General features: G+C 40.9%; 1 protein-coding gene across 1 annotated transcript in view; it reads left to right on the top strand.

The window, feature by feature from the left end:
• The window catches only part of KLF12 (Kruppel like factor 12), a 739644-nt gene that overhangs the window by 266052 nt on the left and 447075 nt on the right, over positions 1-26517 (top strand). Inside the window, exon 2 of the mRNA XM_029603024.1 lies at positions 23121-23210. Within this exon, the coding sequence (XP_029458884.1) occupies positions 23145-23210 (66 nt within the window). The 5' untranslated portion in view covers positions 23121-23144. The remainder of the gene's footprint in view (positions 1-23120; positions 23211-26517) is intronic.

The raw sequence follows: 26517 nt of genomic DNA, 5'->3' as shown, positions 1-26517 counted from the left end.
ACCAACATAAAAATTCTGTGTTACACAAACAATTCTGAATTACAATTAACCAATACACATCGTTATTATAATATTAAGACAAAGATTTATTTTATATTGCTTGACTTATTTTGTATATCCTATCCATGTCCTGTCCATGTCCTGTCCAACAAAGGATCTCCTTGTTTCGCCTTCCAATCAGGCTTCCTCAGGGACTTGGTCTCAAAAAAGCCGATTGATTTTCTCCCAATATTTCTGTCTTGAGACCTCTTATGTTTATATCCTTACTAAACAACCAAAAAACAACATACAAAAACTTTATCATTTTCTTCAAAAAGTTGATGAATCCACCAATGACCATTATATTAACCCACAGCTTACCTCTCAGAAAATAGAAATCTCCACACAATTTTTATTCTACCTTCAATATAAGTCAGGGTTATTTCCAAACGGACACCTCTTCCAAAATCAACTTTTGATCACTACAATAAAATAGCCAAGACGTTATATAAACCTTACCCCAGAAAACTATCCCAAACTTTTACCCCATATCCCAATTTACTCACATAACTCAATAATGAAAAACGTTACAACCAAGCATCAACACCGGTTCCAAGCCTCCAATAGTATTCCTCCGATAATTCATAAGCCTTAATTCATATGGAACCTTGCGTGTGCCTCATTGTATCTATTAAAAACCAACAATAAAACATTCTTTATAACATATCCTTTAAATACAAACTTACCATTTACTTTATAACACTCCTGACCAAAATCGATTCACCTTCGCCATACTTACGTGTGACCTGACGTAACATTCTACGCCGGAAATGAAGTAACGATGTTGAATACCTGAAACTTTATATACTATCCTTCAAACAATTCATTTCTCCACCCCTTCAATTAGTTCTCATTTAGAAAAATGCATGCCATTCAATGGCATCATTTAAACCCAATGGTATAACAGTACGCCAATTAAAAATGAAACGTTGTTCCATTCTTCTCAAAGCTCCGGACAAATCCCCACCATACTTTAATGTAACTTATTAATCACAAAAAATCGAATCTCATCAACAGAATGATTTTTTAGCACCCAATGTTCTACCAAAGGGGCATGTTCTCGGCGCGTCCTAATGCGACTACGATGCTCAATAATTCTTAAACGTATTGGACGCGCCGTTTGACCCACGTAGATCAACCCACATGGGCAAAGTATGGCGTATACTACACCACTGGAATTGCAATCAAATCTCCCCGGAATCTTGTACGGATGCTTTAAATGGAAATGTTCAAAAACCTTGCACACCATTGCAAAAGAGCAAACCGAACAAGCCTCACATCTAAATTGCCCACAACTATCATCAGGGTCCCTCGGGTCATTATAGTTTCTTAATTGATCACGTAATGCGCCAGTCATTACGTGATCAATTAAGAAACTATAATGACCCGAGGGACCCTGATGATAGTTGTGGGCAATTTAGATGTGAGGCTTGTTCGGTTTGCTCTTTTGCAATGGTGTGCAAGGTTTTTGAACATTTCCATTTAAAGCATCCGTACAAGATTCCGGGGAGATTTGATTGCAATTCCAGTGGTGTAGTATACGCCATACTTTGCCCATGTGGGTTGATCTACGTGGGTCAAACGGCGCGTCCAATACGTTTAAGAATTATTGAGCATCGTAGTCGCATTAGGACGCGCCGAGAACATGCCCCTTTGGTAGAACATTGGGTGCTAAAAAATCATTCTGTTGATGAGATTCGATTTTTTGTGATTAATAAAGTTACATTAAAGTATGGTGGGGATTTGTCCGGAGCTTTGAGAAGAATGGAACAACGTTTCATTTTTAATTGGCGTACTGTTATACCATTGGGTTTAAATGATGCCATTGAATGGCATGCATTTTTCTAAATGAGAACTAATTGAAGGGGTGGAGAAATGAATTGTTTGAAGGATAGTATATAAAGTTTCAGGTATTCAACATCGTTACTTCATTTCCGGCGTAGAATGTTACGTCAGGTCACACGTAAGTATGGCGAAGGTGAATCGATTTTGGTCAGGAGTGTTATAAAGTAAATGGTAAGTTTGTATTTAAAGGATATGTTATAAAGAATGTTTTATTGTTGGTTTTTAATAGATACAATGAGGCACACGCAAGGTTCCATAATGAATTAAGGCTTATGAATTATCGGAGGAATACTATTGGAGGCTTGGAACCGGTGTTGATGCTTGGTTGTAACGTTTTTCATTATTGAGTTATGTGAGTAAATTGGGATATGGGGTAAAAGTTTGGGATAGTTTTCTGGGGTAAGGTTTATATAACGTCTTGGCTATTTTATTGTAGTGATCAAAAGTTGATTTTGGAAGAGGTGTCCGTTTGGAAATAACCCTGACTTATATTGAAGGTAGAATAAAAATTGTGTGGAGATTTCTATTTTCTGAGAGGTAAGCTGTGGGTTAATATAATGGTCATTGGTGGATTCATCAACTTTTTGAAGAAAATGATAAAGTTTTTGTATGTTGTTTTTTGGTTGTTTAGTAAGGATATAAACATAAGAGGTCTCAAGACAGAAATATTGGGAGAAAATCAATCGGCTTTTTTGAGACCAAGTCCCTGAGGAAGCCTGATTGGAAGGCGAAACAAGGAGATCCTTTGTTGGACAGGACATGGACAGGACATGGATAGGATATACAAAATAAGTCAAGCAATATAAAATAAATCTTTGTCTTAATATTATAATAACGATGTGTATTGGTTAATTGTAATTCAGAATTGTTTGTGTAACACAGAATTTTTATGTTGGTGTGTGAATGGTGGTTGAATGTGTAAGTTTAGATTTTAAAATGTTTAGATAGGTGAATACCTTGTGTTTTCTAAATAATAATAAATTATATTATGTATGTTGTCTCTCTGTGAAGTAATATAGCTTATAGGATATCAGAGAGTTGTGTTAGGATTTCCCTCTGTTTAATTACCGTGTTGGCTCGTAGGTAAGACACACTTTTCTTTCTGTATTCCATCTTTGCCTATATGTTTGTGGCTAATGGCACCCAAATGGGTGGTGGCTGCGGGGAAGGAAAGGATTGGTGGCATGATAAGTGGCTTGTACAGTCATGTATGCAGCCCATTGGCCCTGGCCATGGCTTTTTATCCCCATGCTTCAGAGCATGGCAAACTTTGATGCCAACAATGCATGTCACATAAAGCCCACTGAGTGAGCAGGCACTATATACTTAGATCATCTTCATATGCTAAATGGCCCCATTTCTATCCTCCCCTTGGGTGCTATTTTCATGTCACAGGTGATTCACCAGCATCAACTGTCCATACTGCTGGCACAGCACCATCACGTGTGGTCCATTATAGAGGTGTGAGGAAGATTGTCACAGACTGTTTCTGTATAGGCTCACATACCTATACAACAAGCAGTGTCCTGTGCATGTTGGTGGCCTGCCATATTCCATGTTTGTGGGCTTTCAATTGGTTTTCTAGGCAAAACAGACAACACATCTGCCACGGACATTTGCATTCACACCGTGAAGTACGGCTTTTGCAGGTAACACAAGTGTGGCAGCTCTTATATATGTCTTTAAGGTTGGTAGGCCGCTACATACCAGTAGCCTTTGCTGGGATGTGAGGGCATGGAACGCAATAGTTCCAATACCCGCATGTGATGTAGTAGTTGTGAGCAGCTGCCCTCCTTAATGCTACAGCTAGCCTGTACATATACTGACCTACAACAACATGATAGGCACTTAGACTGTACAAATCACCCTTAAAGGCTCGGCAAAGGTACAGGCTTCCTTATACAGTCTTACTGGATGCTGTGGTTTGCCACTCACATCCGCAAGTGACAATGCTCTAATTCATGCCTTTAATCTGTCATTGCTGCAGGAGATTCTGGGTACAGTTGCAGGACCTAGCTTTCTCAACCCCTTTGCCATTCCCAACATGCCAGCAGAGAGGAGGTACAAGGAGGCCTTATGTGCTACCTGATGTATCATCGAACGCACTTTCGGACTTCTCAAAAGTCACTTTCGCTATTTGAGCAAGATGGGTGGAGCTTTAATGAATGGAGGTACATCCAGATCTTCCCCCAGATCCACCATGTCATCCTGCACGATGCCAGAAGAGCATGCTGAGGAGCAGCCAGCTTTGGCAAAACTTTGTAGAATGCTACTTTGCCTGATAGGCCTCACATACCACTTCCCCTTCCAGGGGAGGTAGTCGAGAAGCATGTTTGCTGTTCCTTTCCACGCTACTATCTTTCTTTCTCACTGCTACCATGTGTAAGTCCCTGTGTAACAGAAAACACGTATGCCTACTCAGCATTTGTCTTCACAATGTAGCAGTACATGGTACAGCAAAAACTGTGGTGCAAGTAAAGATTACATCAAACACATGTCTCTGCCATCATGTGTTCTGCCTGATAGTAACACTAAAAGAGGCACGTATTGCGCGACACTTTGTGGGCTACCCAGCATGGTGTACCTTGCCAGCCCTCCCCAGCGGTCCCCATTCTACCGCTCACAAGTGTGTGACATTGACCCACCAATGTGCAGCCACCCCAGCTCCTCCTGGAACATTGAGAGCTCCAGCTGTAGAAAAGCTATAAATGGGAAATAATATTAAGAACGTACATGTAAAAGGTACAGGTACATAGTTAAAGGTTTCAGTAACCGATTTTGCTGGATATAGCCTTATTCCAAGTTTCTGAAACATGTATATATGTGGTGCTATCCCTGTATTGGGTCTGCTTACTGTCACATGGCCATGGCCACACAGAGCTGACACCACAGCCTTGTCACTTAAAGAGCCACTGCAGACTAGGAATTGCAACTGCATCCACATTGACAGCATATGTAGATCCAGTCCTGGTCTTACTGCCATGGATGCAGGTATTGATAGCCTTGGTTAGGCAGGTCATACCTATAGGCTAATCATAGGAAATGCCTGCATGTTATGGTTTCCAAGCCAGCACAGGAGTTACAAGTCATAAAAATTGAATATACTTAGCAAGAGTAATGCACACATCACAGTGTTTTAGTTACATCCCTTCCATTACTGAAAGCACCAGTGCTATGTGGTGCCGTAGACACTATGTGCACAACTCCTTACAAGCTACCCTTCCTCTTGGTGTTTACATGCACCCCAAAACACATGCATCCAATTACACTTAGGGATGCAATTTATAAATAATACTGTGAAAAAGGTGAGGCCCTTGTCTGTCATGTATGTTGCGTTAGCTTCTTGGTGTGCGTACAGCAGGATGCACGTCATGCTTAGTGAATTCATATCCAGCACAGCTCACTGCTTCAACGGCGGGGGGGGGGGGGGGGGGGGGGATGAAGAAATAGGATTTACATCCAACCAACATCTAACAAGGTTCTTGTGACCTGGTTTGGCCTCTGTTGGAAACAGGATGCTGGGCTTGATGGACCCTTGGTCTGACCCAGCATGGCAATTTCTTATGTTCTTATGTTCTTAAGGCATTGATATGGCATTATGAGTATACAAACATCAGGGTAACTTGCTCGATACAATGGACACTACCCTCAAACATTAAGCCTTATACTTCACTTTGATACAACTCCAACACTGCTCTCTGCATCAATGGCGGGGGTGGAAGGAAATTACAATCAAAAAGTTACCAATAAGGGCCCTGAATTCAGCAGTCGGAGTAACAGATAAGTATGAGAAAATAAGTGTGAAAGCTTGCTGGGCAGACTGGATGGGGCTATTGGTCTTCTTCTGCCTTCATTTCTATGTTTCTATGTTTCTATGTGAGGACAGGATTAGGGATCAGATGATATCCTCCCTTCACTGGTCATGTCATTGTCACAGTTTATTTTCTAACCACTCTTACAGTATCCACATCTATCAAGAGCAAAGGTTTATGTCATACAGGCCAATGGTAAGATGTGTTTGAACCTACTGCCTTCAACTCTTCCCTCACACGTAGCCTTACTCAGATAAGAAGATGTCACGAACGTGCAACGCCATTGTGCCTTATACATTTCTTATGTTCTTATGTTCTTAAGGCATTGATCTGGCATTATGAGTATACAAACATCAGGGTAACTTGCTCGATACAACGGACACTACCCTCAAACATTAAGCCTTATACTTCACTTTGATACAACTCCAACACTGCTCTTTGCATCAATTGTATATTATACCCTTTTCGTGCCGTCTCTTATTTCTTACTCCAAGTTAACATATCCTTGTTATAATGTAACTTTATACTCCTTTCAAATTGTCTCTGGTTAATGGTTGTTTATAGTTACTGCTTGTTCGATGTAAACCGAGTTGATTTGATTTGTATCAAGAAAGTCGGTATATAAAAACCTTAAATAAAATAAATAAATAAATCAATGACATTAATGTGGTGCAAGTGTATGCACATATGTATGAACAGTTAATATATGCTGAGTATTGGCCTTTTACCTATTCCTACAAGCTCTTACAGTACAACAATGACATCTGAACACTGGGAAAGCACATAGGCTGAGCAGCCCTACCCCAAATTGTTTGCAGAGAGTTCAATTGTCAAAATCACTGTGCATGTTTCCATGCTTTCATGGTTGCATGCCCTTGCTGATGGACATGCATGTCACCACTCCTGGGGAATCTGGAAGAGCTGCTGTGCTCTAGGCTAAGCATCATATGCTATAAGTCACTTCTGCTTATATTGAGCATGCCAGGTCTGCTGTTCCACTGGCAATGAAGTGGTCTGTGTATTGTATTATGGGTAAAGAAAATCTTGTCAGCTAAAGAGGTAATGAGCCTACTAGATGCCCACATAGTAAAGGGAACAGAGTGCTGAATGTATAGCCCTACTGCTCCCAGGACCGTCATGTCATTGCCATGCTTGCTGATGGCCTTTCTATGTTGTGGTCTTGCCAGACATGCATTTAGTGCCAGCTAGGCCCTATGGGGCAAGGTAGCAGAGTTCAAGTAAAGGCCCCAGACAGTCCATGTTGAAAGAGTGCACTCAAGGGGACAGCCTAAGGGACAAGGCAGTAGAGTTCAAGTAAACACCCAGACAGTCCATGTTGAAAGAGTGCACTCAAGGGGACAGCCTAAGGGATAAGGCAGCAGAGTTCAAGTAAAGGCCCCAGTCAGTCCATGTTGAAAGAGTGCACTCAAGGTGACAGCCTAAGGGGCAAGGCAGCAAAGTTCAGCATGAAGGCAGCAGGACCAGGACTGGATGGTGCAGCATGGACACAGCAGGGGCAGCAGAAGACCCAGTATCATGGATGCAGCAGGAGGCCCAGCAGAAGACCCAGCAGCATGGATACAGCAGGAGGCCCAGCAGAAGATCTAGCAGCATGGAGGCAGGAGGCTCAGGAGGAGACCAAGCAGCATGGAGCAGGAGGCCCAGAAGGAGATGACACAACAGGAGGCCCAGGAGGAGACCCAGTAGCATGGAGGCAGGAGGTCAATGAGGAGATGATGCAGTAGAAGGCCAGGACAAAACCTAGCATCATGGAGGCAGGTGACCCAGGAAGTGACAATGTAGAAGGAGGCCCAGGAGGAGACCCAGAAGCAGAAGACCCAGGAGGAGTCCCAGCAGCATGGGGGCAGGAAGTCCAGGAGGAGACCCAGCAGCATGGAGGCAGCAGTTGCAGGAGCTGAGATGAGATGAGACATCAGCATTGAGTAGGAGATGAGACATGATGACTAGAGGCAGCAGGTGGACACTGAGTGGAGGGGCATTAAAGGAGGCTGGAATATGTGCAGAGCATTGAAAAGACCTTTTTAGTGCTGAAAGAAAATGGTTGAGAGTACAGCTGTCTTCTTCCATCTAGACGGCACAGCAACTCTGTTGTGAGGCAAGGCCAGGCTTCTCCTACAAATTTTCTTTTTGGAGCTTGTAGGCCAGGTGGTTCTGTTTATCATGGATCCCGACCATGTCGTGGCTTGCCACTTTGGGGGGCATAGCTTTGGGTGGCCTACCCCTTGGGTGAGTCCCCTGATGGGGAGTACTGTGGGGGTGTTGGCTCCACATAGGCAGGGGAGGACTTCGACGGCTGCTCTGCCATCCTTTGAGGATTTGTGTGAGAGCACATTTGTCATGTTGCTTATGGCACAACCAGTGTATTGATATTTTGTATGTTTGCTGTTATAGGATCCAGTTCTGGCAGTTTACAGACCTCCTCAAGGCCTGTAGTTCTGCACATATGTGCGATCTCAGCAGCATGCATCGGTGCTGCAGGTTTGGGTGTCGGTGCTGCAGGTACTGGTGCAGGTACTGCTGCAGGTACTGGTGCATGCTACTGGTGCAGATACTGCTGCAGGTACTGGTGCATGCTAAACTTTATGGCCCTGAAGCGCTGCCATGGTGCCGCTTGAAGGGGATGCCACTTCCTCTTCTGGAGAGGTCCTCACTTTCCTCACTCTCTGTCCTGCTCTCCTTTCCTCTCCCTACCTCCTCCCCTCCTGACCCAGGCCTACCAACTCCCTTCCCCTCTGCCTTCTCTGTCTATCCCTAGGCTGCCCTACTCCTCCCTCCAAACTTGCCTGCCTATCCCCTTCTTCCGCCCGCATCCTCCTATCCCTTCCTTCCTGCCTCTCTCTAATCTTGCCCCTGTCCCTACTCCTCCTTCCCCTGCCACTCCTGCCCTCATCCTCCCACTCCCTCTCCCGCTTCCTCCCCCTCCTACTCTCACACCTCTTCTCTCCTCTCTCTCCATGCCTGTCACGCTCCATCCTTTCCTCAGCACACACACACACACATACACCTCTGCACACAGACACACACACACACCCCTCCTCACTGCACCCACACACACACACACACACACACATACATAGCTCCTCACCACCTCCACTCTTCACCACCACCTCTACTCCTCACCATCTCCATACAAAAAAACAGATAGACAAACTGGATTAACAAACCAACATTTTCTCTCCAACAAAAAAAGGTAAAGAGGAACAGAGGACAAGACAATGCACTCAGTAATCACTCTAAATAACCTCCAAGTAGCCAACGACAACATTTATCTACCTTTTCTCTCCAAACTCCTGACACACCCTCAAAGAGGCACATGCAGGAAGCCTGCATTTATACAGGGAAAAAAAAAACCCGCATGCCGCAGTGACGCAATGAGCCATGCGATGAGGCAATGCAGTATGCGAAGACACAATGCAGTGAGCGTTAAACCAACTATGCAATGTGGCAAAATATTGCGCAGTGTGGTATCTCAAAAATTACCCTAACCATGCCCCTTTTTTATTGCGGGTGCTATTTTTGCTAGATTTATAGAAAAATGATAAATCTAGGTCTTTAGTTATTTCATTTATTGATTACCAATTTCTGATATTCTGCCAGTTCACAAATTTTGTTACAAATAGTTAATAATTAAATAACACATAAAGTTGTGTATTCAGAGGTTTCATGTGTAAACATAGCATATATGTGCGTAGACAGCAAGAATGCATGTTTAAGCTATTTTATCTATGGTGACAGTATGTGGAAATTTTCTGTTTCACACATACATTTTACTGGGAGGTGCGTGTGTGGGGGGGGGGGAAGGGCATCCTCTGGGCATTCTGGGGCATCGTTCAGAAGTACACATGGTAATTGCTATTTTGTAAGAGATATGTGCATATACATTACCAAATGTCTTTGTACACTTTTTCACCTACTAATTGACTCACACAAGGGATATCGGACTTGTCTGCTGTCTGCAGTGTGGACTGGGAGGTCTGGGTAAACTGCTGGGAATTCAGGGTAACGTGCTCCATGGTCTATGTGAACTGGAGAAGGACTGGGTGAACCGCGGGAGGTAGAGAGCTGGTGATTGCAAGTATGCACTCAGTTAAGTAATTTCATACATGCATTCTTTATAAAATACCTTCCTGCATGTATCATTCTGGGTGTCTATTCGCATAAAGGTGAATTTTAAAAACCAGATGCATTGGGAGATGGGCGCACATCTAGCACATGCACTTGTCCACCCGATTTTATAAGCCGCCCACATGCACAAATATCTCATTGTGAAAAAAAAGGGTGGAATGTGGGTGGGGAATAGGCATTTCATGGCGGGGCCAAGAGATATGCATGCATGTAGCTATGTGCCTGGGTGCACACCCAGTATTTTTTCACTGCAAAGTTAATTCTGCTATTTCTGAGGTGTAGGTCTTAATAAAACTATTTCCAGGCATCTATGAAGTGTTTGATGGGGGTCTGGGGTAACTGGGGGCAGTGCAGGCTAAAGAAACAGCAGAGTTTGGAGGACCTAGCTGTAGACTGGCAAACTGGTGGACGAACTCGTGAAACTGGTCATGGCCTGGACACGCATCTGTTATAATATTCCCTCACTTGCGCGTCCCAAAGCCAGCTTATGCTGCAGTGTGCATACAAGCTTAAAATTAGGAGCACACATATATGCACCAGAGCTATTATTTATAACATGCCCACATATGCACACAGGATATGAAAATTGCCGCTGATCTGGCCATGCACCCTTATGCACATGTATATGTGTAATCGCATGCCAGTTTTAAAGTTACTGTCATAGCGTCATAATTATTTTGCTCAAAAATATATGTGTGCATGTTTATAAAATTGGAAAAGAAAGTATACGTTGTCTTGCATTGGAAATATTCACATACACAGGTACAATTCTGGTCGCCGCATCTCAAAAAAGATATAGTTGTGATGGAGAAGGTACAGAGAAGGGCAACCAAAATGACAAAGCAGATGGAACAGCTCCCCTATGAGGAAAGGCTGAAGAGGTTAGGGCTGTTCAGCTTGGAGAAGAGACGGCTGAGGGGGGATATGATAGAGGTCTTTAAGATCATGAGAAGTCTTGAACGAGTAGATGTGACTTGGTTATTTACACTTTCGAATAATAGAAGGTCTAGGGCAGTGGTTCTCAACCCTGTCCTGGGGACCCCCCCCCCAGCCAGTCGGGTTTTCAGGATATCCACAATGAATATGAATATGCATACATGCAAATTTTCTCTCATGCATATTCATTGTGGATATCCTGAAAACCCGACTGGCTGGGGGGGGGGGGGTCCCCAGGACAGGGTTGAGAACCACTGGTCAAGGGGACATTCCATGAAGTTAGCAAGTAGCACATTTAAGACTAATTGGAGAAAATTCTTTTTCACTCAATGCACAATAAAGCTCTGGAATTTGTTGCCAGAGGAAGTTGTTAGTGCAGTTAGTGTAGCTGGATTGAAAAAAGGTTTGGATAAGTTCTTGGAAGAGAAGTCCATTAACTGCTATTAATCTAGCTTACTTAGGGAATAGCCACTGCTATTAATTGCATCAGTATTCACCAACTAACCTCATCAGTAGCATGGGATCTTCTTGGTGTTTGGGTAATTGCCAGGTTCTTGTGGCCTGGTTTGGTCTCTGTTGGAAACAGGATGCTGGGCTAGATGGGCCCTTGGTCTGACCCAGCATGGCAATTTCTTATGTTCTTATGTACTTTTGGAGCAGAAATGCACTGTATTTTATAAACTGCAACATTCGCCATGTGGTTTACAAAAATCTAGCATTAACCTCTCTGCACATCCAAACTAGATGTGGTATAGCACAAATGCTATACCACATCTAGTTTTGAAAGTTGGGCTCCCTTTTTGTAGTCACTTGGAAGGGAGGTGATTAGGGTTCTTTTTAAAAGAAACATCATAGCAAGAGTATATATTATTATATATATTATACATATTATATATATTATATATTATATACTATTATAATATATATATATATATATATACTATATTAATATTATATATTATTTGAATATATTAGGTTTATTATGCTATTAACAATGCACTATCTTTGTGTGTAACAATTTTCATAATTGCATTTATCTATGACCAAGAAGATGCACATTTGCACATAATTTGTTAAATTTGTGTTATTGTGATACTGATCTCATATTATTAATTTTAATAAAAGCAAGGTTTGAACGAATATTAGATGTACAAAAGTATCCTAAACAAAACACATATATTGTTTCTCTGTAAAATAGGTTTTCTTTTTCATCAGTGGATTTAATTGGTTGTCAATTAAAGTATGACTTTGCATTAAAATCACTTGTGAATTTGAACTGGATTATGTGACCTGAGCTTCTAGTTTCACTTCCTGTCATTTTTCCTTCCTACTCTCCACTTAACCCTGGGCCTGCATTCTTATAAACATGCAGGTCTTTCCAAAATGCACTGAAATACTAGCATTTGGGGCTTTTGCATATTTTACATGTGTAGGGCCTGTTTACAAAAACATCTGCAAAGTTGTCCCTGTCACATGTAGTAAACGTATATGTGTACTTTGCTATGCAAATAAATTTACGAAAATTCTGCGATAATGGGCTGCTAAAATACTATATCATGCAAAGCTGCTCATTATCTCAGAATCCTATGAAAACTGGCACACAAAGATGTCTTTGCAAGCCAGTGTTTGCAGTAAGGATAACTGTTGTGAAGTTGCCCATAAGAAGTGTATGCATGCAACTTCTTCTGGGCTTATTATCTGCATGCGAGTCCCAACAGAGAAGTTACGCAGGTTCAATCATGATTTTTCTGTGAAACTCTGCACACCTTAGAATATCAGCCTCTTAATCAATGTCTACTCTTTGAAAAGGTATTTAAGATCTTTTTCATCACATAGTAAAAGCTCCATATATCCAGCATTTTACCATCTGGAATGCATCTTGTGTAACGTTTTTTGGGCTGTATGACTGCACAGAGGTGTGAAGTTCCGCAGGGCAAGGAGCACATATGGCAGGAGGAATGGAAATAAGCAGTGTGTGTGTGTGTGTGTGTGGGGGGGGGGGGGGGGGGTATTATAAGTGTGACCATTGCATGATCTGGGCTTACCTATTTTTGTTTCACTGTACTATACATTTAATTGTTGGATTTCAAGAAATAAGGACTACATAACGCTTTTTAAACAATGAGGGTTTGGTTTTTCTTATATGAATTCTTATTTGATTAACTGATACCATGCATGCTGGATAATACATCTTCTACTTTATGTCGAAAAGGAAGATGCTTTGGGTAGGAATTTTAATTTAAAATTAATTTATCATCTGTAACACAATTACTGTCATTAATCCAATCATAAGTATCAAATATGCTTCCAAATAAAATGTACTTTAATAATTTCATCTGCAAGAATTCCAATTGAAAAAATACTACTACAGGCTAATATGTAATTAATGTACTTGAATAGTTACAAAGTCAAATGTTGTAGTTTATCATTTTGTCAAATTAGTGAGTTAATGTATCAATAACCCTAAACTGAATCTAGTGACTGGATTATAAATTGAAACCACTGTGTGCTGGCTTTCCTCTTGATGATATAATGAAAGGGACAATTTGTGGCATTAATGGAAAAAATAATGTGTTTCTAAGTAAGCTTGTATAGATTTCCACATCCCAGAATCAAACCAAGGGCCTTATTTACTAAGCATTTTTGCCATCGACACAGTTTGGGAGAAAAGCCTTAGGGCTGGATTTTAAAAAGCCTACGTGCGTAAATTCATTGGATTTATGCACGTAGGTGGGGTTTCATGCACCGAGCCTATTTTAAAAAATCCTGGGGCTTCAAAAAGGGGGCGGGGAGGGGGCGAGGCAGGCGGGGCCAGAGCCAGAGGCAGGTGCAACAGGTAACATAAAGGTTGGGAGGGGTCTTGGAGAGGGCTAGGGGGCGGGAGGGTTAGGGGAAGGGGAAGGGAGGTTAAGTTGGGGGTTGAAAGGGAATGGGGGAAGGTCACGGGTGTCGGCGCGCACAAGTTGCACAATTGTGCACCTCTTTGCACGTGCCGACCCCCGATTTTGTAACATGCACACCCTAGCGTGCGCATGTTATAAAATTGGGCGTCCTTGTGCACGCGCCGGGTAGCACACGCACATGGCTGCACATGCGCAAGTTTTTAAAACTTACCCCTTAGTAAATCCTCGCCCCAAGTGAATTTCAGCCTAATTTCACCTGGATCCTGCCGTGGATTTTTATTTCATGTTATTTAATTTCTTTACCATAAGGAACACTGAGCAAAAACTTGAATGTTAAATCATCAAAGTAAAAAGCAGAATTTCAACTATATCAACCTTAAAGATATGAATATTTAGATCCAACTTGAGAAAATGGTATCAGAAATAATTTTTTTTTAATTTTTAATTTATGAATTTTCAATATTAACAAAAACCAATCATTTTGAGCTCAGCAATACATGGAGAAAGTAAATAGAACATTAATCATACACAATTTGAAACTCTTATCCATTGTTACCAAAAATCATATTTATAATGGGAGGAGATCCAATCCTGCTAAATTTAAAGAGAGTATAATAGAGGAAACTATCTTTATAATAATAGGGCTTAACATGCATAACCCTGCATTAAATTAACTTTTATAAGCCTACTGGGGATGAAGTTGTGGGTTTCCTTGAATTTAGAAAACAGAAGAAAAGTAAATCCCAAATTCAAAGCTTCCTGACGTAGGGATAAAAACCCCCTACGACGTATCTGAGTAACTGAGGCTAAATCTGGAAAGATCTTGATTATTTCATCCATAAATTTTACAGGAAATTTACTAAAGTATTGTTTCATAACAAGTTGTATATCAGCAGTTGTAATAAATAAAACAAGAAGGGTTGCAATCAGAAATATTTTAATGGTTTTAGGTTTTAATCTGCAGGCTCTTGCTTACAATGGCCTTCAACCAGTATCAGTAACCACTCATTCAATTCATGCCATTTACCAGTTTCCAAGTTAGAATCTCCTTTTTATAGTTCTGAAAACAACTTTTTATTTAATTAGTATAAAAACACTTATCTTTAGAAGTCCCACTGTTTAAATCCAAACCTTGCCAAAGGTTTGGCGTTTTGTAACAGCTGCATTAGGGGAAGTTTTGAACACATTCCTAAAACAGAAACAAATACAAATCACTAAACAATAGGACAAATAAAAAATGAAAGACGACCTCACCTTTAGCTTGTGGCCTGAACAGGCACAATCTTATCAAATAATATGGCAACTGGCTCATTAAAAGAATCACAGAATGCACCTTATAACTACAATCAAGGCTCTATAAGAGACCAATCAGTAAGCAATACGTCATTATGCTCGTCTATGGTGCATCTACACTCGCCCCCCCCCCCCCCAGCCTCATAGAACTCAATCCCTCCCCCTTATCAAATTCATCTCTGACAACATCAACATCAAAACACTGGCCATTATCCTAGGAGATTTTAACCTTCATGTTGATGTCTCCCCCTGCTCCTCATCCTGTGAAGCCCTCCTTAACTCCCTCCAGGCCATTGGATACAAACAAATCATCTCCTCTCCCACTCATAAAGCAGGGCACAAGCTAGATCTTTTGTTCATTAATTCTCGGATCCTCTCCACTAACATGCCCTCATGCATCCCTGTCCCATGTTCAGACCATTCCCTCATCAAAACTATTCTCTCAATAAAGACATCCACTTTGAACCTTCCTACTCCCAATAATACTATCACTTACAGAAAATCCTGCCCCAGTGAGGATCTTCTCTACCTTCTCCAGTTCTCTATACAAACTTGATTGCACTAATCCCGATGCTGCAATCGAATCCTGAAGCAATTTCACCCTAGATATTGCAGAAAAACCTTGCCCGATCATCAGAAGTGAGCTGAATCATGCGGCTAAGAACCTAAAACCTTGGTATACTGGTGAGCCGAAACAAACAAAAAATGATCTCAGACAAAAAGAGAGAGCCTGGCAGAAAGACCCCTCTCCTCAGAAAGCCTCCATCTTCAAATCCGCCTTTCACAGTTACAGATCCTCCAAAACGTGATTTCTACTCCTCGAAAATACATGACTATGTCTACAATCCGAAAGCACTCTTCTCATATGTCACCAAACTCACCAAGTCTGACCCCCCCCCCAATCCCTGATAATGAAGCAAAGAACAAAAGTGAAGTACTGGCCCTTTACTTCCACAACAAAATATCAAATACCCTTCTTAGATTCCCTCCCGATCCCCAACATCCCTCACTGGGCTCACAGTCTACACCTGCTGCACTCGACTCCCTTGAGCTCACCTCATCTATCAAAATCACATCTATCCTCAAAAAGATTAAACCTGCATCCCATACCTCAGGTACCATACCCACCAAAGCCCTACTCATGATACCCGATATCATAGCCAAACCATTAGCTACTATCATCAACAGCTCCCTCTCATCAGGCATTGTCCTGGACCCCCTCAAGCATGCGGTGATCAAACCCCTTCTCAGAAAACCCTCCCTAGACCCACAAGACCCAGCCAATTATCGGCCCATCTCTAACCTCCCTTTCATCTCAAAAATCATGGAAAAGGTGGTCAATTCCCAGCTAACGGACTACCTTGAAGAAAATAATATACTCCACACCTAGCAATTTGGCTTTCGTAAGCACCTTAATACAGAAACCCTGCTACTCTCCCTCTCTGATTACCTCATCAGAGGCATGGACCAAGGACAATGCTTCATCCTTGCCCTCTTGGACATTTCTGCTGCATTCGATACTGTAAGCCACACCCAACTTCTTTCCCGCCTAACTGACATTGGCCTCTCAGGCGATGCACTTTGATGGTTCACCTCCTATCTTTCTAACAGAGGCAATGCTGAATCTTCCCACCATGCTCTCTCTCAAGGACTTCCCCAAGGCTTCTCCCTCTCATCCACCCTTTTCAATATCTATCTCACCCCTCTCTGCCATCTCCTATCAGATCTTGGCCTCAAATTCTACCTCTACGCCGATGACGTACAAATCATTATTCCCGTTCGCAACTCCTTAACCATTGCCCTTGAATTCTGGAAGAATTGTCTTGCCTCCTTAAATACCCTTCTCTCCAATATCCACCTCACCCTAAACTCCTCAAAAACAGAACTGCTCCTCATCTCACAACATATTCCCCCCAAACCCGACATTGCAAATGATCCTGCCTATAATGCCTATCTAATGCAGCCTTGCACATGAAACCTAGGGGTTCAACTTGACCAGCAACTGAACCTAAAAAAACATATCAACAAAATCCTCAAAGAAGGCTACTACAAACTCAAAGTGATGAAAAAATTAAAACCTTTACTGCATACCAGAGACTTCCGCACCTTCATCCAAGCCACACTCTCTACAAAACTTGACTACTTTAACTCACTCTTCCTAGGCCTCCCCTCCTCCACTCTAAAACCACTACAACTACTTCAGAATGCAATAGTGCAAACTATATCCAGTGCCCGTAAATATGACCACATCACTCCCATCCTCAAAGACCTGCACTGGCTCCCTATCCCCTCCCGTATCATCTATACAACCCTTACCATAATCCACAAAGCCATACACATTCATAATTCCAAGTGTCTTGAAGAGCCATTCCAACCCATATGCTCAAAGCACCTCACAAGAGCTTCCAATAATGGGACCCTTCATGTGCCCACCTTAAAAAAAGCTCACCTCACATCCACAAGGGAACGAGCTATCTCCATAGCTGGACCTACACACTGGAACTCCTTACCGACTAACCTACGGCTCGAAACATGTCCTTCCAAATTCAGAGCTAACTTAAAGACCTGGCTCTTCAAACAAGTGTACCCTCAATAATCCCAACCCTCCGCTTCTTCCTCTACTCATCATGCCAGCTCTTAACTGAACCCTTGTACATAGTTCTGTTATAATTTTAACTATAATTATAATTATAATTTATAATTGTTATTTAAGTTAATGTTTTACTGGTTTAATGATTACATTTCTTTGCTAAGCTTACTTTTCCTATGTAATCCCTCCCCCTATACCTGTTCATTGTACTTTCTACCTGCTGTTATGCTGTAAACTGATATGATGTCACTACGAATATCGGTAGAGAAAATTTTATAAATAAATAAATAGATGACGACTCCATTCAACCAAACTATAAACAAGATCAATCAACGAGCACTGAGTCATTATGGTCCAAGCCAATAAATATATTTCTTCTGATAATAATAAACAGAGAGTTGATCCATGACACATATAATAAAGTATTTTCAAAAAAACATCAACCAATCTACTTTCTTATTAAGGCCAAAAGGTGTAACTGTATTCAAAGTAAAGATCCATTTTTGCTCTCGTTATAACAGTTTCTGATTCAGATCATCTCCTCATATACTCTTTTTACGTTCCTCTAGAACTGTAAAAAATAGATCTTCAAAACTATGAATAAACTGTAAACAATGTTCAACCAGAGGGGCCTCTAATTTTTGGCAACTAAGGGCACTGCAATGTTCAATCATGCGTGTTTTTACCAAGCAGGTGATTTTACAAACGTATAACATTGGGCATGGGCATCTTAATAAATAGACGACTTGTTTAGTAGTACATGTGGCTCTCACTATAGGGTTATAAGTTCTTAATTTTTCAAAAGGTAAGTCGACATTAGTGTGTGCCTGCAGACATACAGTGTAACCTCCACATGCAAAATGACCAGTGCCCAAAGAGGTAACTTCCATATTTTGTTGTTTAAATTATGATCACACAGTTTTATCTCTAATGTTTCTACCTCTTTGGTAAGCTATAAGGGGTTTCTCTTGAAATTTAGAATGCAATTGTAATACATACCAGTGTTGATTAATACTTTTAGTAGCTTGGTATGTAGATTCAGAAAAGGAAGAACACAAGTAAGACGCTAGGAAATGACGATGATTCTGCAAAAGAGTCTCTCTATCATTCCAACAGGCATGCTTAAGGGCTTTATTAACAACAGATGAAGGATATCCTCATCATTAACTTGTCCGGCATTTCTTTCAGTCTAAGGGGCAGAATTTTAAACGAGCGCACGCGCTACCCAGCACGCACAAATGTATACCCAATTTTATAATCGAGGTCAGTGTGTGTAAGGGGGTGCACACCGAGCCCTAGGGGAGCCCCGATGGCTTTCCCGTTCCCTCCAAGGCCGCTCCGAAATTGGAGCAGTCTTGGAGGGAACTTTTCTTCTGCTCCCCCCACCTTCCCCTTCCTTCCTCTATCTAACCCACCCCCCAGCTCTACCTAAATCCCCCCCACCTTGTTTTATTTTTTATGCCTGCCTCTGTCAGGCATTTATTGAGTGCGCCGTTTGGCTGCCGGCGCACCATCTCCTGGCATAGCCACTGTGCCGAAGGCTTCGGACCCACCCCCGGACTGCCCCTGGACTGCCCCCGGATCAGCGCCACGCCCACGAGCCCACCCCCTTTCCACCCCTTTTTCAAAGCCCCGGGACAAACGCGAGTTCCAGGGCTTGCGCGCACTGCCCGGCCTATGCAAAAAAGGCTCAGCGTGGACAGGGGCAGGTTTTCGGGGTTATGCACGTAAGTTATGTGCGTAACCCTTTGAAAATCTACCCCTAAGTGTATACTCTCCCACAGGAGAGCACAGATGGCACAATCTCAAAAACTACCCAAAAGTAATATTATCTCTTTTATTCATACCGGATGACAACTTTAATATTTTAAAAGTGTATTTCTATCAGTGGGTTTTTGAAATATTGAAAAGAAAAAGTCCAATTCCTGCATAGTGATTGTAATGTCCAAACATGAAACAATTGTCTCACTATCAGTAAAAGCAAACCTCAAATGTACACTATAACTATTGAGCCAGTTTATAAATTGTTCAAAAAGCTGGCTCCCACCTGTCCATAAAATCAGGATATCATCAAGAAATCTGTGCCAGCAATGAATATGTTGCTAATATGGATTTAGTGGCAGCCACTTCTGTATGAAAGCTCCTACATACAAACTGGCCATGCTTGGGGCCATAGTTGCACCCATAGCAGTGCCACTAATTTGGTAAAACTTACTATCAAACAGAAAATCATTTTCTTTCAAAGCCAATGACTCCAATTTTACAATGAAATCGATGAGTGTAAGTTTCATAGAAATATTAATCGACAACGCGTCATATAGCACTGTTAAGGCTGCATCATGAGGCACATTCATGTACAAAGACACAAAATTAATCATGGCCAATGCTAAACCATCAATTGGTCCAATAAAATTCTGCAAAGTATTGATGGCATCTCCTGAAACTCATACATACAAGTCTAATAAAGGCAACAGTGGTTCCAAATATGTATCAACAAACATAAACAAAGGTTCCAAAAGTGAACCCTTAGCTGAAATAATTGGCCAGTCTGGGGGATGATGTAATGATTCATGTATCTTAGGCAAATGGTAAGAGACCGGGACAAGCGACCAATTGACTGTGAAAAAGAAAAACTCTCTTTGTGTTAGCCAACCTTCCATTAGACCTTGGTTTAATAATTGGTCAACTTCTTGTTTCAAGATCGATGTAGGATCTTGTGCCAATAATACATAAAACTTGTTGTCATTTAATTGTCTAAGCGCTTCTGTATGATACATGTCTTTATCCATAATCACTATTGTTCCCCCTTTGTCTGCCGCCTTTATTTCAAAATTATCATTTTGTAAATCTTTCATTGCTTGTTTCTCTAGTATGTCTAATTAGAGGGGCCTCTCATTGGTGTCTGTTATATATATCCTTATATACCAGTTTCATAAAGTTATAAATTGCAGGATCAATTGCTCCAGGAGGACACCAGCGTGATCAAGGAGTTACCACAGATGTATCCAAAGAAGTGACAGGGTTCTTTTGAAAAAAAAGTTTCAATCTTAAAGTGTTCACAAATCTTTCCAAAGACATAGGGGGTCATTTTCCAAGTAAAGTTATCATTAGCACAGCCCTTTCATTTGCAATATGTTGTGCACTAGAGGCCCATAACAGTCTGTTTGAGAGAGAGAGAGAGAGAGAGAGAGAGAGAGAGAGAGAGAGAGAGAGAGAGAGAGAGAGAGAGAGAGAGAGAGAGAGAGAGAGAGAGAGAGAGAGAGAGAGAGAGAGACTTGCTATAATGTCTACTCCATAGACAGGTATTTGTATCCCTATGGGAGGCCCACCTAGTAACTCAAGGTGGGGATTAGGTATGAGTGTAGGGGGTTGGGGCCACTTTCACATTCAACATGAGACGTACGAACAGAACAGTGGTCTCTTGTGAAGATTTGCTGGCCTTCGGAGTAAGGAAACTCACTCCAAGATGAGATTTGGGCAATGGTCTCTCCACCTAGCTTGTTGTTGCCCAGGTAGAGTGTCTATCAAGCTAGGTGGAGAGACCATTGCCCAAATCTCATCTTGGAGTGAGTTTCCCCACCTCGAGTTACTAGGTCGGCCTCCCATAGGGATACAAATACCTGTCTAGGGAGTAGAGATTATAGCAAGTCTCTCTCTCTCTCACTCTCTCCCACCCACCTGCAGAACTCTGGAAATGTCATGAACCACAATAATCCTTTCATGAAACAGCCTGTTTCATGCAGTGCAATGATTCTTTGGTTGTTTTATCGTGCATCGCAAAAACATCACAGCACGCGAAGTTTCCCTGCTGCACGAAAAAAGCCTCATTTGCATGGGAAACACCCCTTAATGCGTTACCTATGCGATATTGGAAAATGAGGCCCTTACTCACTTCAAACATATTAAACTTCTTAGAAGGCACAAAAGAAAGCTCTTTGTTAAGTACAGTAATATGATATGTCATTAATATCTTTTGTGACAAATTAATTACAGCAGATCACTCTCTGATTGTATCCGACTGACTGACCATGTCAAATACTGTTACTCTAATGTTGTAGGTGACACCATCATCTGTGAATCTTCTCTAGAAATTGGCTGGAATCAAACCCTGTGTGGCCTTTACCCCTGTAAAATATTTTTGCTATTAGAATGTCCTGAGAGTACTGAGTTATCAATACTAAGTTTCTCTTCTGATTTACCAAGTTCTTCCCTTGAGGAGTCATCAAAATCTGTATCAAATATTGTTTTATGTGAGCTTTTGCGTTTAGATTTAGGATGCATCCAAAAATAAATCACATCCTTTCAATAATCTTGTTCATCTTGTACAAACTTCTTTAATTTCTATTGTTTCAATTCTTCTGTAAAAATATGAAGAGTATGTTTAAACTCTTTCAAACAATTTTCAAATAACTGAATAGGACATTTGTCTTCAACTGGCACATCAAATCATCTACCTCTGCCTGTAAAGAGGCTGCTATTGATTTTGCATGCTCTTTTACCAAGAGCAGTAAGTCGAGAGAACATTCGTTCAAAATCTGGTTTCACTTTAATATAAAATTCTCAATGTCAGAATCTAAATATTTATATCTTTAAGGTTGACATACTTAAAATGTTTCTTTTTATTTTGATGATTTAATTTTATACATATTAATCCATTCTATGAATCATTGAAAGCAATTTACATTGTTGTAGGAGCAATAAAAATACCATATCATACAAATTAACAAATATCAAAATAATAAATAACCATGGCAAAAAACAAACACTCATAATCCATCATAATCCACAATAAAACTACATAGTAAAATAAGAAATATCATAACATCAAGAATGTTACAAAATAAAACCCATCCCATCCTATATCCTTCCATCTACAACGAATATCCTAAAAATTCATCATCCACAATCAAGAATGCCATTTAAAACAAAATTGATTTGTGGATTGTAAATCTTTTCACTTAGTTCATGAACCTATTTTCCCAATGTTCACACATCTATTTCTAGACTGAGACTAGATTGTGGCACATCCTTCCCTCCAACAGAATTCTTACTTTCTACATCTTTTCAGTTGTATGCTTGTTAGGTTATAATAGGTAGATTATTGATTACAAAAATTGGAGCTATCTGTTATATATAAATACAATAAAGCACTTTGCATCAGTCTTTCTGACTTATGTAATCAATGTTATATTTTATAAGCACCAAATGTTATGCAAAAAACGCATTAATAAGTAAAAATGTCCTTATATATGTTATGTCTAATTTTAAAATGTATCAATATTCTAGTAATGTGAAATGGTTGTGTAATGTCAACTTTTTCTTTAGTCACATCTGGATTGCTCATTATTTAGTCTTCTTAACTTTCAAGCCAAAACAGGTTATAACAAATTCTCAACAATTCTTTTTCCATAAAACATTTTGCTATGTTTAGGGTTTGAAATTAGTTACCCTGGAATTCTTATATTAACTTGGAAAGATCTGATTTCAATTGAACTTCTTTTTCCTTCTCATATTACCTCATTTATTTAACTGACTCCCCTCTTTTTTTTCTTCTAGAGCATCATCGCTTTTGAAAACAGAATGTTAATGCTTGACGGGATGCCGGCAGTCAGAGTCAAAGCAGAGCTGCTGGAGTCCGAGCAAGGGGTAAGCAGACATTTCTAGACCATTCTTCTTCATGATGGGGATAATCATTTCCAGACCTTCCGGAGGCTACAGGTCTCTCCTCAGCCTGATGTTTTCTTTTTGTCTACCTAGGATGAATTTTATGTCAATCATGGTTGAGAGCAACTAAGACCCTAGTACTGATCCCTCCTTTCCAAAGGGCAAAAGCATTATAATGAGTAACACCAGTGTTTCAAAGCAATATAGACTTAAAATGGGATTGACTTAGTACCCGCTTGAAACTTGTGAGCAATAGTGTGAATCATCTAAGCTTCAACCACAGCACATTTTTTGAGAGTAATATAGAAATATCCTTAAGTTTTCAATGTATTTTAAAAAAATATCCAGAATCCTATATTTTCTATGCAGTATTTAAAAAGTGTTCATAAAAAGAACTGGAAAATAGAATGCTTCTGACATCCAATCTGCTGCCAATTTCAGCCGGTTTTACTGAAAGTAAACGACTGCTGATTCCAATACTCAGTGCCATATGTCTGGCTAAGGGCGTCATTTTCTAACCCTATCACACGTGAAAAGTCCCTTTTCACGTGTGATAGCTAAATCGGGGCGGCGTCGGCACCGGAAGAGGAGGAGTCGGGGCGGCTCCAGGGCGGACGTGGCAGAAACATCGCTGTCAGCGAAAAAGTAATAACCCTTATTGCTGCCAGTAGCGCGCCCAATAGCACCACCTTTTACGATGGTGCTATTGGGTGCGAAAGCCGGCAGCGATAACACCGTGGTGGTGTGATCGCTGCTGGCTTTCGCAGGCCCACCCCCCACTTCGCCCCCCTACCCTCCGTTACCGCATGATTCAAAGAGCTCTGTGCCGTAGGAACATCCAGGACTAAGTTAGGACTTAGCTGGACAAGTTGCAAGATTTGAAAATCCAGCCATTCTGACTGACCACAAGTTAGCTGCAAAACCTTTTATTGAGCTAAAATGTTATCCAGCTAATTCTGGGGTGGGTCATGGTGTCCAGGGCAGAATCGGCTCTCCAGCTAGGTTAGCTGGATGTAAATGATTTTCAGCAATATCCAGCTAGCATAGGAGGTAATTTACTATGCCACAAAATTGTATTGTGGGACAAATACTGTGAGGGGTTGGGGCATTGCTACAGTATTTATACCCTATCACGAAAAAATATTGTGGTGGCTTCCCACACTATTTTTTCTTATGGAAAAACTCCATGAGAATAAATATTCTGGGGAAACTGGAAAAATACAGAATGGAGGTTCCCTTCACATGGGTTCAACATCTCTTAAAAGAGCCATCAGCAATCCCAAATATCCTACCCAAGACTATAAAATCCCCCCTTGGGGGCCTGGGTTGACGATCCCCCCTGCTGTCTGTAGAGGTGGCCAGCAGAGGAAAAACATAAAAAAAATAAAATAAAAAAGTCATGCAGCAATGCTCGAAACCCCCTCCCAAACCTTACCTTTGCCAACTAAAGTAGCCCCCCCCTGATTCAAATCCCGGCCCACCCTCCAGGTCCCCATACTTTAGAATATGTCCGTGCTAGTCTAATGTTGTCTTTGTTGGTCTAGTGGGGCCCAGAATACTCCTTAGACTCCAGGCCGAATGCCGCCATCTTACAAAATGGCACTGCCTGGCCTCTGTCCCTGTCACATTGCTGTCCCAATGCTCTGTAGAAAGGTTAGCCACAACTTCTGAATCACAGCTAACTTTTCAGGAAAATAACACAGCTTGCGTTATTTAAGCAAGTCACATCATTTGTATGAATTTAGGTAGCATTGAGATGCTTTGCAAGTATTTGCAAATTTTATGCAAGAAAAGCAGCTCATTTCAATAAGTGGTGAATTTTTAGGGAAAATATTGCATAATATAGCCACGATAAGTGTATATTGTGTGATATACAATGTTCTTCACACATTATACACTTAGAACAGCTTAGTAAATATACCCTATAGTCAGATAATATTTAGGAGAACTGAAGCGCTGACCTAAAGTTAGTTGGATAAACTTTAAGATAGCTGGTAATATTCCCTGAAAACTAACTGGAAAAGTTTATCTTGCTAGTCAGCTGTGCCTCTACTGTTTTTACCTCAAATCTGAAAATTTGAGAAAATAATCTGAGCATTTGAGAGAAGCTTAAAAATGATTTTGATTATTGTTCATGTTGACATTTTTTCTTTTCTTTCATTTTAATACCTTTTTTTCACAATGGGATCTATTTACTAACCCTCCTTAGCCATAGCTCCCATATTAAGGCACATTATATGTTCAACTTACACATAAGCTGTCGCAGAGATACTAAAGCTGCTAACATCTATGAGGTATGTGAACATGGCTCCCTTAAAATTAATAGCATTTATTTTTAGCATGGGAGCCTGTTTTAAATATGCAAATACCAAACTTATTACTGAGAACTGTGGTAGTTACTAAAGAGAGTTAAATTTACCTTGGCTGCATTGCCAGCCCATCAAATGTCAAAAAATTAGAAAGCCATTGCCCCTGCCCCATCATAATCCCCTGGAGAGTTTATAAAAGCCCTACATCCCACCCAATGCATGCTAAATTGTGGACTATTCTTAATTTTAGATTGCAGAGGCCCATGGAGCTCCTTACCCAGTCTGAAGGTGGAATGTCTTCTGGGTTAGGAGTGATATCTAGTTGCTTTTGCTCCACTGTCACCAAAGTTCAAAATGATACAAGCTGACTTAAATCTCACTCTTGCCCCACATATGAAGGAGAAAATAGAGCCTCAGGTCAGCTGCATTCCATTTTTGAATTTTGCTGCAGGTAGAGCAGGAACTCCAGTATATACTAAAGCATTTTATATACACTATAAAAGAGAGCAATCTAAATAGGATAGTCTAAATATAAGGGCCTGTATGCTAAAGCATAGCATGCACACAAAATTGTGTGTAATGTAGTAAACCCTTAAAGGTGAATTTTCAAACATAAAAGTAGCATATTTGCACATAAGTAGCTTCTACTCACATGCTCCATATTTTATAAACGTCAAAATTTGCATGTATTTTTGCTTTCATGTGCACAGATACATGAGTAAAAAAGGCGTGGTCTAGCAGCATTCCAGGGCGGGGCCAACACTTACATGTGTAAGATGCTATTTTAAAAGACATTTGTGTACATTTTCTAACTTACTTTCATAATTTTACACCTGCTAATTATCTAATGTAAGGGAGACTAAATATTTTTACTGTGCAGTACTGATTGGGTGGGTAGTCTGGGTGAACTAGGGGGCGTTGAGGCTAAAGAACCAGGAGATCTTCTTGACCTGGAGAAGGAATGGGCAAATTGGTAGACT

Source organism: Rhinatrema bivittatum, chromosome 5, assembly GCF_901001135.1.
Source record: "Rhinatrema bivittatum chromosome 5, aRhiBiv1.1, whole genome shotgun sequence".
NCBI classification, from domain to species: domain Eukaryota; kingdom Metazoa; phylum Chordata; class Amphibia; order Gymnophiona; family Rhinatrematidae; genus Rhinatrema; species Rhinatrema bivittatum.
Note: the sequence above shows the minus strand (reverse complement) of the source record. Positions and strands in the feature narration are given on the sequence as shown.